We start from the raw sequence: 15,583 nt of genomic DNA, 5'->3' as shown, positions 1-15,583 counted from the left end.
TTTAAGACGTGTTTTCTTTCTCACAGTTGTACAACACATCTCCAGCTGACACGGAACACAATGCATGGTTTATTCATAAAGACGGGGACTTGTTCCGCCGGTGCTGGTCGGCTGTGTTAAAGGTGTCTAATCTGAGCACCCCAGATATCAGGGGTTTAAATTCCCCCAATGCCAGCTGCAAGCAACCTAACACATTTCCCCTCGTGTCTTTTGCAAGAACATGGACTGATTAGACGAGGCTGCTGATATAGATTTGCCTTAACTCCATTCATATTAATAGCCGTCTGAAAACGAATCTCGCTTTGTTGATTAACGCGAATCATACTTTCATCAGCGGGGATTAAGACCACCCTGCTCTCTGAGAGAAGCAACAACTGGTGATCTGAGTGTGGCTCTAATGTTATCAAGAGCCAGGAAAACAAATAAGCAGCTTTTTCTGTACTATCTGAAACAGTCATGAAAGGCCGCAATCAGCAGTGTTTGAGGGGAGGATCTTGGAAACTGTAAAAGAAAAGGAAAAACTGGTATTTCGGCAGAGCGCCTGTGGGCTGTTCTAGTCATGCCTTGACATTTCCATTATAGGCTGCAATCTCTATAGCAGGTTACACAAGGTGAACAACCCCCGGAACGAAACAGCACAGCTTATATGAAATAGTATAAAATAAAAAATATGACTAATGGAGATACATTGCATATAGGTTAAGAATCTACAAGAAATATAGAAAAACTACAATAAATAATAATAATAATAATAAAAGCAACACGTGGGGGGAATCCGATATACACTCTCTTTGATCCCCAGAATATTGTATAGGTTATTCTTATGCATTTGCTATTTTGTGTTTTAAACCAGTGCCCACAACGCCCTTATTCTGCCCATATGGTAACGTCGTACTTCAGACCGCACCGCCCGTCTGCACGGCCAGCCTCTCAGCCCCGCAGCCGGATGCTCTTCCCGCAGACGCGGCGCTCGGGCCAGTTTGCGCGTCCAGTTGCGTAGCAACCTGCAGCGCGGTGTGTGCGGGGCGGCTCGCGCTCCCCCGCAGCGCTGGGATACACGGCCGCTGCCGGGACGAGCCTCACTTCCCACAGCCGTCAGACTGATCAGCCGAGACTCCCGGCTGTCTCCGTACACCAGGGTGTGGAGTAAGTTCATGTATGTATACTTCGATATTGAGATAATTGCATAATCTGTTGTATTCGTTATTCATTGGATTGACACAAACTGCTCAACGTCACATGGCGCAAAGCATGTAAGCAATGATACAGTCATGCAAAATACTATACAATCTAGAGCGACTAGAGCGAATTAGTTGAAAGCTGTTAATATGTATGTGCATCTTGTGTTATTAAAAAAATAAATAGGCAGAACAGAAAATTGAGCAAAACTGTAATGCATGTAATTTTTAAAGAATGTGAAAAATGTAAACTGCAAACTACAAGGGGGGAAATTAGAAAAGTGATTGAGGGATTTCAGACACTGGATGCAAACCTGCTGTCTGTGGAGACACAAGTCAGATAGTGCAGGTGGAATTCAATGAAGCGCTTTGAAAGAACCATAAATCATTCAGACCAAATCAGCTATCTAGTGTTTTCAAACTGACAGTACAGAGGTATGTTGATGTAATGCTCTTATTGCAGCAGCATTCATTCATTCACCACCAGCAACTCCCTCCCTCAACTTTCCCTAATACCTCGCAGGTCTGGCAAAGGAAATGAGCTGCCACCGAGCAAGCAGCCCCTTGCAATCAGACACAGAAATCTCCCGGCATATGCCTGAGAAAGTCAAGAGGGGGTTGGTATTAAAAGGGTATTCAAATCAAGATGGTCTGATGGCACAGGCTGGGGATGTGGGCAGTAATAAATTAAGCCGGTGCAAGATACAGTGAACATAATTACGCAGATAAATCAGAGCTTGATAAAGGATCAGCGTTCATCCTTGACATGAAAACAGAGGCTGTTGTGCTTGTCAGTCATGAAACGCTGGGTGCATTGTGAACAGGAGAGCTATTGGGTTACTCTAGCTGCAGCAGGACACTGGGGTTTTAGGTGACCGGTGCAATTGTTGCAGATGGTGGTGTAACATGTCAGCCATGCACTGGGAAGCTCGCCGCAGGCAGGCCGCGCTGGATCGGAAGATGGCCAGGACCAAGCAGGTAAGAGGATGAATTATTCATACTGGAACACTCCCCCATCCCACCTCAGTTCAGAACACGGTTGTCTCTTGATTACACCTTTTGTTCAATGGCTCAGTCTGTACAGCTCTCCCCGTGCCACAAGCACAACCACAACATTTTAGTATGTTGCTTGTCCTGCCAAGGCTCAGATTGGATACCGATAGTACATCCACTGTCTACACCAAACACCAGGAGAAGCAGCTCAGGTTCTGGCACAGAAAGCTCTGTAATATCACATGCATTCCAGCTTTAAAGAGAGTATAGCATGCACCCGTATCACCATTATGATACGCCTCCTTATGTTTATCGCATCTTGAGTGCTTTGCAGCAATTAAAAGTAGAATAAAAAAACAATAATATGTGTAACTAGCTACAAACAACTTGGGACATTAATTAAAAAGGTTTTCCAGATGTATCATAAGTATCGTAATGTAGTGTTGCAACGTTGACAGGTTGGCCGATCATCTTGGAGGAAAACAAGGACAGCTTGCGTTTGATCCAATCATTAACTCAGTCAGTCATTTATTTAATTTCTATCTTATACAGTACCTTTTCATTGCCCAGGTCAATCTGCATCCCTGAACACTGACATGCTCAAAAGGCAGACTCTTAACAGTTAAACCGTCTCATGACCCAGAGGAGCGAGGTCGAGGGCTTAGAGAAAGTCTTTAGGAATGCAGGGGAAAGAAATGTGGTACAACATTCCAACAATATTGACCGCAGTGTGGTCACTCTTGTGTGAGAAAAAGAGGAACAAAGAAAAGGGATACTGTGACACAGCAGGGTTGAAAGGTCTGACATATAATTAAACTATCTAACACATTTCAAACTAATAAACTCAAACCCTGCTGCTGTCGCAAGGAGATTGATAACAGCATGTCCAAGGGGTGGGGAAGAATGCAGACTCTTTTGTGACTTCATAGCCCTCAAAACAGATGCCACAGTACAGGGCACACTATAACAGCCGCCCTCTGTAGAAACCCAACAGATCTCATGCATATCTGGAATTCCTTGATAAGGCTTGGTCTGAGCTGAAGCACTGGCGCTAAGTGCCACCACATAGGTCATTAGCACCTGAGAATGGAATGCAAAGTGAGCACAAGATCATCTCAAGTACCTCTTGCCAACCTGAGTGTGACTTTTGTTGCTCAAGATTGTCCACCCCCGCACCCCACTCTAACAAGGACAGCACTGACAGGATGCCCTGAGGAAGTGCAACGCTGAGCTGCAATAGAGCTGTCATTAGACCCTCCTCTTCATCTCACTGTGTTTTATGGGCGGCGTATGATTGTTATTAAACTCACGTGTAGAAGCGCAACAGGCAGACAGATTATCCTGCTGGGTAGCTTCCTCCTGAGCGATTGTCAAAGTCAGTCACGTCAGCCTGTTTACAAAAAGGCAAACATTTGTCTCAGTAGCACAGAGAACAAATGTATTCATCCATGTATTTTATTTTTTAAGACGTTACGCATGAAGGCTGGTTTAGGCTGTGGTCATCATATGCAAACTGTAATTCGCCCTGGGTAAGGGGGTTTGCTAATAAAGAAATAATAGTAATATTCATGCTTTGAGCTCCAACCTCCCTGTGCTCTCTACTTTTGACGAGATAAACATTTGTAAGTGAATCTGCAGCAGCATTTTTATTTCTTTGTACGCACTGTTTAGTTCCTTGTTTCTGGAAGTCAGTTTGAACAAAAGCCTCTGCTAAGTGACTAATTACTATGTGGGCCCCTGACTTCTGTGCAAGTAGTAATTTATTCAAGAGCACTGTCATTCTGTGCACATTGTTCATGGCAATGAATACAGGCTTATACCTAGCTTTAATCCTTTACTTTCAAACGGCAAAATTTGTAAACATCAAAATCAGATCTTATTTTAAAGTCTGACTGTATGAAGTATAAAAAATATATATCAAACTGATATATCAAATTATTAATCAAGGGGTGAGGGCCCAGAGGGGTCTTTTCTGTAGAAATTATTGACTTTCTTTTTAGCCTGGTCCTTCTGAGACATGCTGGGCTCTCAGTATGTGTTTAACGTGTTTTTCGACTACCACTGAAAAGTTAACAGCCCCCCCAAGCTATATTCTGTGCATCATTAGCAAGCAGGGCCCTGAAGAATACAGAGCTTTTGTAGGAGAAGGTGCCCCATTTAATTATGCACCGGGAAATGTTTTTTTAATGCATGCGTTGGCTCAGTATGAAGAGCTGAGTTGTGCATTCAGCTTTTCTCTTTTCTTTTAGTTTTTTGTTTCAGTTTTTTGTGAAATGTGTTACATGGTCTCCCTGGGCCAAGTCTCCCTGTACTGGATTCCAGCTAGCAGTCAGACTATAAGAACGGCTGACAGAATCCAAACGCTCTCATTAGGTAAATTATTCTCATCAGTTTCAGGCTCGACAATATTAATAGACACCTCGAAGCGCACTCAGTCTCTGTGTAGTGTCATCTGCCTTCAACAGCAACGGGGAGATGGTAATCTGCATTCATGTTTTTTTCTGTCCAGTGTGATTGTTATATAACAGGGCACAAAAGGACTTCTCTGAATGTCGGATAACACAGTGTAAACATGATGAAAAGAACCTCCTGGACACAGAGGGATTTTCCACACAGCATAATTTTCTTTTCAAATCTGACAACATCTTACTCTTCTCTTGCTGTGTTTTTGTACCATCCTGCCCTCCATTCACTACCTTAAGACTATGGCGACTCTTATAAACAAACATTATATAAACATCAAGGGTGGTAACTAAATAATTATAGTGTAGGGTGAAGAACAATGAAAGGGGGAACAATAAAACCACAGAACTGCAGAGAGTGACAGCGTATCGCCCTGGAGGAAGAACAGAAACACAGCTCAGAATTGGCTTTAGCTACAGTGTAGGAAAACACCATTTGCTCTCGCCTGCTGATCTGTAAGGAGTCTTGGGGCAGAAATGTAACAGGATGCAGACTCATTTCTGAGGAAAGAGGGCCGTTTAACCCTTTAATGTGGGATTAAATGAAGAAGGTGGAGGTGGTGGGAGAGGTGATCGGTTTAGCTGCAATCCAGGCCATTGTCATCCCAGGGGTTCGACAGCAGGCACAGTTGAATGGAGAAAGGCTCCTGTAGATTACGGGGGGAATCAGCAGGTTGGGTTTGTGGTGGTGAAGGGATTGTGATTTTCAAACCTGGCAGGGAGAGAGAAGCCCCAGCTCCCCGAACATGAATAATGCAGGGGAAGAGATATCAACCCCTGCCTACCCACACAGCACACACAATCCTAATCCCCTCTCCCGCAGAGTCAGAAGGCCTGCACAGACACCGGCGCGAAAGAGGAGCGCGGATCACAGCCGCCTGGGAAGTTTCAGGAGCCAGGTATGTATTCCCAGAAAAGCCATTACTCTTAACCACCAGGGTTTGGTACAGAACCCTGCCGCACGGCACACCCAGACCTGAAACTGCTTGGATGCTCCTATGTGGAGAGGGGGCTATGTGTGTCAACCCTCTCACACACTGGTGTATTACAATGCGACATCTTGCTGCTCTTTAGCTTCACTGCAAAAGCCTCCAAAAAATTCAAGTCCTTCTGGAGAGATAGGGGGACCCCAATGAAAACTAAAGAGGATTTCTGAAGAGCACAGTGCTGTGAAATGCATGTGGACGTCAGTGATTCTGACACACACATTTCACTTCCCTAACATGCTTTGTGTGGACTGAATGAAAGCAGGTTACAATCTGTAACACTGAAGACAATACATGACCTTTCGTTTTTTGAGAAGCACCGTAAAAGAAACCACAGGAGTGACTCACTGACAAGTAGTCACATTCTGAAGTGGCTTCACGCAGTCTATTTAAACACATAGAAGCAAAACCAAATGTTTATTAAACTGTGTTATATACACATCTGGCCCTATATACCAAATGTTTTCATGTCTTCATAACCTGTGACAGACCATAAGATCCAAAGGGCAAAACCACTCATAAGCTGACTGCAAACTGTCTAAAAACAAGGCCTGAGGCTACCTTTTTTAAAACATAAAAATCCCTTCTCTAATGCCCTCACTCCTAAAAAACAAACACATAATACATAATCTGAGATAATTCCATCTTGCTCAGAGCTTACAGACTCAATCAAGTTCCATTTATAGTAATTCAGTAAAAAGGTCAGGTGAGAGCGGCCATCTATGAATCACATGGCTCGTGCCAGAGCCAATCACAATAATCTGTGTCTCCCACAGTACTCTCTGCAGGGCTGCAGTTGTATACACAGTTCTCTGGTTCATACAGAAGATATTTATAATATATCCATGTGCTGAGGTACCAGTAACTCTAACACAAAATCACTAAGAGTTCCATTAATTTTCTGAGCTGCAACACTGGCTCTCCCAAATGATCCCTTGGAGTTGGACATATCAACAAATTCATCCCAATAGAATCACTGAGAGCAGCTTGTTCTCCCAGCTCGTACTTTCAGTGCAGTTCACACACTTGTTTCTAACTCAGCGGCAGCAGTTTGAGCCAAATTTACATTTTTTGGGGGAAAAAGTAATGCCTTTCGTGCGTACGGGAAACTAAAACAGGAAGACTGAAGCTGTGTAAATTGCTGAATCAGGAGCGACCAAAGCCGGGCCTAAAGCATCGCAGCAGTGACAGCTGCCTTCGCACTGTGTTGTCTCAGGATTTGTGAGCGAAGCATTAAATATTGATCACCATTCAGACTGCTGCTCCATATTCCACTGCACAGAACAGAGCTGAGCAGCACAACACAGAGCCTCAGACTGGTCTTTTTCAGGCAGAGAGCATACGCATACACACACACACACACACACACACACACACAGGAATGCCTTCAGGCTCTTTGGGGCTCTCTGCAACAGCCTTCCAGGCACTCAAGAGACAACACTTACTAGCACCTCTTGTCTGCACACTGTGAAAAGCTCTAGGACTCCAGACAAAAATCCTCCATAAGAAATACAACAGGCGCCCTTTTCCAGAAGATGCGCTTACATAACCCGCAGGAGAACTTATCTTATCATCTTATATGATATACAGCCTACATATTAAAATAGCTTCCTATTGCTGTGAAGCATACATTTAAAAATACACACATATAATGACTGTTGGCTTCGGCTGTCTGTGATCTCTCTTCTGCTTTTCTCAAAGAGGAGAAACCCGGTGTCCGCAGCACAGCTGACCGCTCCTGCTCCCCCCCGTACAGCGCAAAGATAGACTGCAGATACACTGTGAGTACTGCCCCCCACGCCCACCGGAAACTACTGCACAGAAAACAGACAACAAACTCCCAGACAGTTTAACCTCAGATCAGGATACAGACTGTAGTTCTCATTATTTTGGGTTCTAGCTAAAGGAGTCTAAAACTTAACGCTAACACAACCCTCAGTGTAACCATAAATCTTCACCTGTATCGCTGGTTTAACCTTAACATTTCCCCAAGCTGGCAATGATCAAACAATTAAGCGGTAGCCCCCATTAAAATCTGCAGCCCAACCCACGAGCCCTGTCTAAACAAGCTAAGCCTAAACCCAAGTCTACATTTTCAGGGGGAATCAAACCATAACCTTTAGCCACCCCAAAATTGATCCCTACCTGCACTTATTTCCCTAATTAGACCTTACAATAAGCAGCTTTAATGTTTTACTATTCTAACCTGAAATATAATACAGTAATACTATAATATAAATTGGTGTAATAAAACAATAACATGAGTGTCAATGCAGGTCTCACACAGGACCCTGTTGTTCTCTCTGTTCCAGTCCCTACAGTATTCCCAGCAGTGGTGATGAAGCACATCTGCCCACCAGCCATTCTACTCTTCATCGGGGGGGTGTCCCCAGCTCTCTACCACATCATTTCCAATACAGATCCATGCAACCATTTATCTCAATTCCCCCCGAACCTTCTCCACCACTGTCCCAGTGCAGGAGTATTAAAATCGTACATCACTCCCACTGCAGGACGTTCTCTTCAATCTTAGTGTGGATGTGTCAGCCCCCGCAGCGCTCTGTAATCTACAGCTCTGTTTATCCTTCCCCTGCCCTCACCGGCTGCTGGGGTAAGAGGTGTGAAAAGCCTCCCACTGCGGTGGCCTGCCCCCCCCCACGGATAAGGTCAAACTGGATACAGATTCTCCCATTTTATTTATGTATTTCTTTACTTCCTCCCATCCAATTTGAAGTCTGAAGATTAAAGTCTGTGATCACTGATGATATATTCATCATATTTGTGTTTTTCCTGAGCAGGAAACAATAGCAATTAGCAATAGCAATAATGGAAGGATCTGATTTCAAGAGAGAGGAGGGAGGGTGGCTGATGATAGAAGAACCACTCATTACGGTCGAACGTTTGAACTGAGACGTGGCCTGAACATTCACTCCCCCGAGACACTGTTCTTCTGAGCTGACCTCCTCTGGAACACAAAGCACATTGCGGCAGGGCCCCTGGTTAGAACAAAGTTACTCGCGCGTCTCTTGAACAGCACCCGACCTGTGCAGGTATTACAGTCATTCAGAGCACATCCACAGACAAAGGGAGTAGAAAAAAACAAAAACAAAACTTTTATTTTTTGTTAATTCATAAGAGCCTTCTTTGGAACACAGAATGACACAAATCAATCCAATTGTGCATTACACGTCTGTGTACTGAACTACTGAGCTTGTGGTGGATTAAAAAGACAAATGACTTAACCTACTTTCTACAACGATCAGAGGAAAAATGCACGCTAGGAATCCCATTCAAAGTGTTCACGCTGACAAGCTACAGAGCTCGGGTGTTGAGTGGAGATTTCAATTACACCTGAGTTAAATGAATAAGCAGTTACATTACTTGCATTAACATGACAATGGGTATTTTGAAAATACAAAGGGACTGCAGACACCATATGAAGAAGAACTGGTAACACAGGATAGCTTCACAGTTAATACAAGTGTAGTTCACCATTATAAAAAGATAAATCACAGTAAAATACAGATTGACATGTTAATCTCCATGCCACCCCATGTCCCTAAAATCTTTTACCATCTGAGAGCACACACTGGGGCTGTAGAGGGATAGCTTAAAATGAAGACGACATGATTAGAGAATGCTGGCCATCTAGTGGTCTTTATCATGAACTACAGTTGCACCCTGGTGACTTTTCCAAAGCGGTGAATTTTGGCATTTCCACAGTGGAAAACAGATAAACACACAATCAGTCAACAAGTGTGTCAGGTGAATTACTGTAGTAATCAACCAGGAATGCATCTTACTTTTAATGCTCACAGGTTACAGAAAGTGGGGCCTTAACAGAGAGAGCCCTTACTAGACAGACCCACAGATGTCAGTTTTTCTAAAAAATCTTTCTCTGGAGGTTCAAGATAACAGACCCCAGACCCCAGTCGATACACACAAAATGGAAAGGAAGGCTCTAGGACACACCATTACACTTCCAGGATACCTTGGTGCACAAAAGCATTAATGAAGTATGCTTAATATACAGGCAAGCCGAAAGTATACATGCAAGTGCAGTCTAGTATGATGAAAGCACTCTGTCATATCTTTGCACAGTCCCTTTAATTACCTAGTCCATTGGCATTGATACCGTGTGCAAAACTGCAAGAGAAAGGATTCGGATCTATAGAATAACAGTGTGACATACACCGTACATATAGTGTGTTAGCACGTACCTAGTAATGTTAATTGAATGGCTGGAGAGCATGTTGTCTAGTTATATGAAATGTAGCATGTTTTTTTTTTTTTTTAACGTACATTGTTAAAGTTCATAAAAACAAAACAAATAAAACAATCTCTTGCAGAATCCTGCTGCTTAGCAGAGGAGCAGCCCAGACCTACCAATCCCTCAGCTGGACTGCTGGCAGCACAGCCAGCGGGACGCTAGAACGCCCCTACGGCCCACTGTCCCTCACACCACCAGCCAGGCCCCCGGAGAGGGGTCAAATTTGCGGGGGGTGGTGGTGTTGGTCCCACAGTCTATGTACTCATAGGTCTCCAGGGAAAGCTGCTCAGAATGGGCCAGATATGATGCGTTCATGGTCATCCTGGGAGACAGGAGGGATAAGACACAGCACAGTGTTAGAAGTCTGCAGTCCCCGCACTGATCAACGGCTGTGTCTGATCAGGGAACAGAGGAGAGCCATACTCACTGTAGGTGCAGGAACAAGGTGTGAATGTTGATGGTGGCCGAGGTGCAGTAATTGCTGTAAGACAGAGAGCAGGCCGTCTTAACCCAACGGTAATGCAAGTCAACTCACAATGGATAAATGGTCCTGCTCTACACACACACAGATCGACACACATACAGACACAGACAGGTCCCCAGGGAATCAACTGTGCCTGCCTGACTCCCTTTTGCTTGCGGACTCCCAGACCGCCGCAGGCACTTGACACAGCTCAATATCGGAGCGCTGAGTAAGAGACACAGAGCTACACGGAAAACATCTGAACCGAACATGTCAGCAAGGTGCAGCTATACTTACTAAAGGCCTGCTTCCAAACTGACTTCAACAGTGTAGATGTACTGTAGAGAAGAAAGCAAATAAGGGATGGTAAGGATGAAAAAATGACAATGGCATTATTATTTTATTATTATAATATTATTATTTAAGACGTGGCTTTTCTCTACAGTTGTGATTGGTTGAGAAAGAAAGGAAAATGAAAAACTGTAAGAGCTCAGCTAGCAGTCACTTCTTTCTCTACCATCTACTTCAGTCATCTCACTCCACAGCCAGATTGCATTGCAGCCTTCATCAGCAGCCACTATTTTCCACCGATTTCCACCGAAGTCACAGGTAGGATCTACCTCCTCAACCTCACCTGGACCGTGGAGCGGGGCTTCACCATGGTGACGTTGGCGATCTTTACTTTTCCCGCCACTGTCTCAAGGATCAGCGCCTGGATGTCAAGGCCGGTGGCGTGGATGGCGTAGAAGTTGTCGTTGGTGATATTGATCATATTCTGGAGAGAATCCAACCCCAAAGAGGAAAGACAAAAATGGGAGAAAAAATTGTCAAAAGAAGGTCAATACCTCAAAGAATGTATCCCTCTATATCAGGGGTTCCCAATGTCTGGTGATGGAGGGCCAATTTGTGGAGACTGCATGGAATGGGGGGCCGCAGTAGAAAATGAACCACCAATGAAAACGAAATATGTCCCAAATCATACCTTTTTATTTCCTATACATTTATGAACTTTAATTGTTCTATTATTTTCCCCCAAAAGACATGTCAAAATGTGTAACAGAACATTTTCAGAAAGTGTAACAATATAGCAAAGGTTCAGAAAAGGGAAGTTGAAGATTGACTTTTGGGGGGCCGCACCAAACATCCTTGAGGGCCGCACTTTGCGAAACCCTGCTCAATATACACCGATCAGCCATAACATTATGACCACTGACAGGTGAAGTGAATAACACTGTATAATCTCATTATCATGGCACCTGTCAGTGGGTGGGATATATTAGGCAGCAAGTGAACATTTTGTCCTCAAAGTTGATGTGTTAGAAGCAGGAAAAATGGACAAGCGTAAGGATCTGAGCGACTTTGACAAGGGCCACATTGTGATGGCTAGACGACTGGGTCAGAGCATCTCCAAAACTGCAGCTCTTGTGGGGTGTTCCCGGTCTGCAGTGGTCAGTACCTATCAAAAGTGGTCCAAGGAAGGAAAGCGGTGAACCGGCGACAGGGTCATGGGCGGCCAAGGCTCATTGATGCACGTGGGGAGCGAAGGCTGGCCCGTGTGGTCCGATCCAACAGACAAGCTACTGTAGCTCAATTTGCTGAAAAAGTCAATGCTGGTTCTGATAGAAAGGTGTCAGAACACACAGTGCATCGCAGTTTGTTGCGTATGGGGCTGCATAGCCGCAGACCAGTCAGGGTGCCCAATGCTGACCCCTGTCCACTGCCGAAAGCACCTACAATGGGCACGTGAGCATCAGAACTGGACCACGGAGCAATGGAAGAAGGTGGCCTGGTCTGATGAATCACGAGTTCAAGGTGTTGACTTGGCCTCCAAATTCCCCAGATCTAAATCCAATCGAGCATCAGTGGGATGTGCTGGACAAACAAGTCCGATCCATGGAGGTCCCACCTCGCAACTTACAGGACTTAAAGGATCTGCTGCTAACGTCTTGGTGCCAGATACCACAGCACACCTTCAGAGGTCTAGTGGAGTCCATGCCTCGACGGGTCAGGGCTGTTTTGGCTGCAAAAGTGGGACCTACACAATATTAGGCAGGTGGTCATAATGTTATGGCTGATCTGTGTATAATATGCCAATCCGAGACTGTAACTCTGCACTGGGACAAAACGATCGCTGAAAAGGGTTGAAATTAGTATTTGTCTGGTGCTTAACAATGAAAATAAATAGCTAAAATGAATAACCTCGCATAAGTTAGACAATGCTGTGACTGGGATTGGAAAAGATAATTATATTTAATAAAATTAAATAGTCAGCCTACAGATGACAGATAAGACCTTTAAGACAATCCCCCTGACGGGATAGGGCCAGCACTCACAGTGATGGTCATGTTGACATGGGGTTTATCGTAGAAGACGTAGACCGACTGCAGTCCGACGGAGCTGAGAAACACACTCCGCGGGAACAGGAAAAACAGGAACAGGGAGCAGATCAGCAGGCACAGGAACACAGATATACACACGTACAGCTTCCTGTGAGGACAGACACACACATTTTAAAGGAGTGCTCAGTTAGCAGCCAAAGGCACCTCGTCCTTGTGTCATAAAGGTATGTGTCTGAGGTCTTACGTGTGCCGGGGTTTGAGTCTCTGGTCGCTGTAGGGGATCAGCGCCACTAGCTGTTTCTCCTGCCCTGTGGAGACAGAAGAGGATAGAAATGGGAGGGGAAAATATGTCTGGCAGTTTTCTCGCTTTGCCGGAGGGAGCTGTGCAGACGGGGCACTCGGAGGGGTGCTCTCAAAGGGGGCAGGAGTGCGGGGTCAAACTTCCGCTCCGAGACAGCAGTACGAATCTGAGCGGGAGTTTGACCTCAGCGCGCAGCACTAACTCACTGGAAGAGTCTAGTTTCCGGAGAAACTCTCATGGCCTAGCGCTGTGCCAAGTTTGAGACTCCTGCAGGAACCTTAAAGACAGAGACAGGCAGGCAGAGACCGACAGACTGACCTCGGGGGATTCGGCCAGTGCCTTGGCAGGTGGGACAGTCCAGGGAGTCATCGCTATGGTGTCTACCCCCCCCCACCTCCCCGTTGATGGTGCCGTATTCCTTGCGGGAGTAGCGCCTTCCCTGGCTCAGGATGGGCTCCTTTTCCTCCGGAGGGTGTTTGTGACTTCCCACAGAAACCCCCATCAGCACTGTCTGGCCGCCTGTGAAGACAACACACACACTGAGAACTCCAGCACACCGGCGTCACAAAGATGGAGGGCAGTTTCCCAGGGGACAGTTCTTTTATCAGGATGGTCTGGAGTCAACTTGGACCGTGTTGGACAGACAGCTGCATACCTTTGCTGTTCCTTAAAGGCTCGTTTCTGTTTCTATGCAGCTGTAAAGTACAGTTTATTGTCATTGTCTGTCATTTTACAACAGTGGGACAGTTAAGAGTCGTTATGATGTTCATATAAAACGGCTTTGCGATTAATTTATGGCAATAATCAAGCGAATTCATTCGTGGACATAATTGTCTAAGTGCCTATATGCAGAACATGTTATTCCGTTTCACTAAAACAAAGTAACCTTTAGACTTCCTAGGCAGTTCGATGTATAAAGCTTAAACTAGGAGAAGGATTACATTATATTAAATATGTAAAACATAATAATAATGAGTAAGAATACGATCTTACGCAACCATCAGCTTTGTAACAATGCATTTAACAATACGTCTCGAAACAAAGCATGCTTAGTTGAAACTTATTATAATTATTACCGTTTTTAACATTTCCCTCCATTTTGTCATGTTCTTCTTCTTTTGCTTACCGTGCTATGGTGTCATTTCACAAATCCAAACCAAAACAAAGCCAGATCTCAGCTACTTCTGGTACTATATGGCAGCGCACCGCCTCTCAATCCGAAAGTCATCTGCGCACTTTCTGCAAATCTTCCTACTTCTGCGTCAGCTGACCCTCCGGAGGCGGCATTACCCGAAGCATGTAGGTCCCAATACTGCCCCCTCCAGGAAAGAGACGGAACAGCACACCATCGATTGTAAACCATAGATTTTCTATAAAATATCGTTTATATCTTCCAGTTAATCGGCACCATTCTTTAAAATAAGTGTTTCTTTATAGAATAGCTAATTTAACGGGAACAGAAACAGTATTTAATGGAGGAAGGGCCTGGGGAATTTGGGACATTTTCAATAAAAGCTCTCAATGAAATGTTTTATATGTATTCTGCCATTAACACAGGCAGGTGCAGATTTAATTGTGCATGGGAGCAGACCCTATAGTGGGACATGAAAGTCTGATTATCCTTGGCTCACCAAACTTAAAGCTTGAATGGTCTAGCTAGAACCTACAGGAAGCAACAGAAGGAATGTCCACACAGCGCATCTATAAATAAATTCAGTGAAAAATCACAAACCAGATGGAGGGGCTTGTATAAAAATACACTGTTCACACCTTTGGAACAAACAACTGCAACAATATTCAAACTAAGATGCACACAGACACGTTAGTGCTGTATGTTTTATGTTTAATGTGACTATAATACCTTTCGCCGTTTTCTCCAAAGTGTCACATCAATTTTATTTTTTAAATTTAAATCCCTGATAGAAATGTGTGCTACAAAAGAAAACTGTGCAAACTTCAAACTTGAAGGTAACCTGCAGAAACAACAGAAAATGGCCTCACTGAAAACAGAAAAGACTTTGCACTGCAAGCAAACCTGGCAGTGTGTTTTACTGGCATCCTGGGACTTGTTTCTTCATATGTTTGTGTGTGAATCACAACAGGTTTTTCAGGTTTACACAAACACATACAGTGCACATACAGCTGGTTTCTGAGTAACTCATTCAACTGTATAACAATTTAGCCCATTGTTAAGGTACAATGCTTCAGTTGAAGAAACACTTTGGATCCCAGTGAATCAGGCACCCCAATGAGCACTTCCAGTAACAGTATAGACTTTTCAGCTTACAAGCAATATTTCAAAGGAGTTTCGGAGCCATCCCGAACCTGGATGATATTTTCTTGACATATGTCCCGGGGCAGTTCCGAGACACATGAAGCAATAATTCATAAGGTATTCTTTATAATTAGGGAAACAATATTTCATCCAGACATGGAAGCGCTGGTACCAAAGGACACAGCACACACTATACTGATAAGAACGTGATATATATAGTTTCAGTTTATTACCTAAAGAATGTCCACGGCAGTAGAAATTCTCTCTCTCTGCCACACAGATAAGTCTGAGCAGAGAAATCATAATAAGAGCAGAG

The 15,583-nt window shown here is 44.3% G+C and overlaps 1 protein-coding gene and 1 long non-coding RNA gene across 4 annotated transcripts; one reads left to right on the top strand and one right to left on the bottom strand.

Moving 5' to 3' along the window:
* The first annotated feature begins 933 nt into the window (after nucleotides 1-933).
* LOC136743269 (uncharacterized) lies at nucleotides 934-8,388 on the top strand. 2 transcript variants are annotated; one of them, XR_010815385.1, is made up of 5 exons: nucleotides 934-1,156; nucleotides 2,072-2,156; nucleotides 5,457-5,532; nucleotides 7,321-7,400; nucleotides 7,932-8,388. It is a non-coding gene; the product is annotated as an uncharacterized LOC136743269 (long non-coding RNA). The 2 variants fall into 2 exon arrangements; XR_010815379.1 differs by having other exon boundaries at nucleotides 945-1,146.
* Nucleotides 8,389-8,709: 321 nt separating this feature from the next.
* On the bottom strand, nucleotides 8,710-14,263 carry tmem106a (transmembrane protein 106A). 2 transcript variants are annotated; one of them, XM_066698660.1, is made up of 8 exons: nucleotides 14,119-14,263; nucleotides 13,311-13,511; nucleotides 12,936-12,999; nucleotides 12,686-12,839; nucleotides 10,987-11,127; nucleotides 10,650-10,690; nucleotides 10,317-10,370; nucleotides 8,710-10,211 (listed from the first exon to the last, which is right to left on the bottom strand). In XM_066698660.1, the coding sequence occupies exons 2-8, from the start codon at nucleotides 13,492-13,494 to the stop codon at nucleotides 10,076-10,078; spliced, it is 774 nt and encodes a 257-aa protein (XP_066554757.1). In that variant the 5' UTR covers nucleotides 13,495-13,511; nucleotides 14,119-14,263; the 3' UTR covers nucleotides 8,710-10,075. The 2 variants fall into 2 exon arrangements, with proteins under 2 accessions (XP_066554757.1, XP_066554756.1); XM_066698659.1 differs by having other exon boundaries at nucleotides 14,069-14,230.
* Nucleotides 14,264-15,583: the final 1,320 nt, after the last annotated feature.

This window comes from Amia ocellicauda, chromosome 3 (genome assembly GCF_036373705.1).
Source record: "Amia ocellicauda isolate fAmiCal2 chromosome 3, fAmiCal2.hap1, whole genome shotgun sequence".
NCBI classification, from domain to species: domain Eukaryota; kingdom Metazoa; phylum Chordata; class Actinopteri; order Amiiformes; family Amiidae; genus Amia; species Amia ocellicauda.
Note: the sequence above shows the minus strand (reverse complement) of the source record. Positions and strands in the feature narration are given on the sequence as shown.

Bases quoted from the DNA above. Each gene is read 5' to 3' on its own strand.
- tmem106a (XM_066698659.1), bottom strand. From the start codon at position 14,090: ATGGAGGGAAATGTTAAAAACG. The intron at 10,691-10,986 runs GTGAGGTTGAGG...TCTTCTCTACAG, and splicing joins AGCCCCGCTCCACGGTCCAG to TACATCTACACTGTTGAAGT. The intron at 10,371-10,649 runs GTAAGTATAGCT...TCTGTCTTACAG, and splicing joins AGTTTGGAAGCAGGCCTTTA to CAATTACTGCACCTCGGCCA.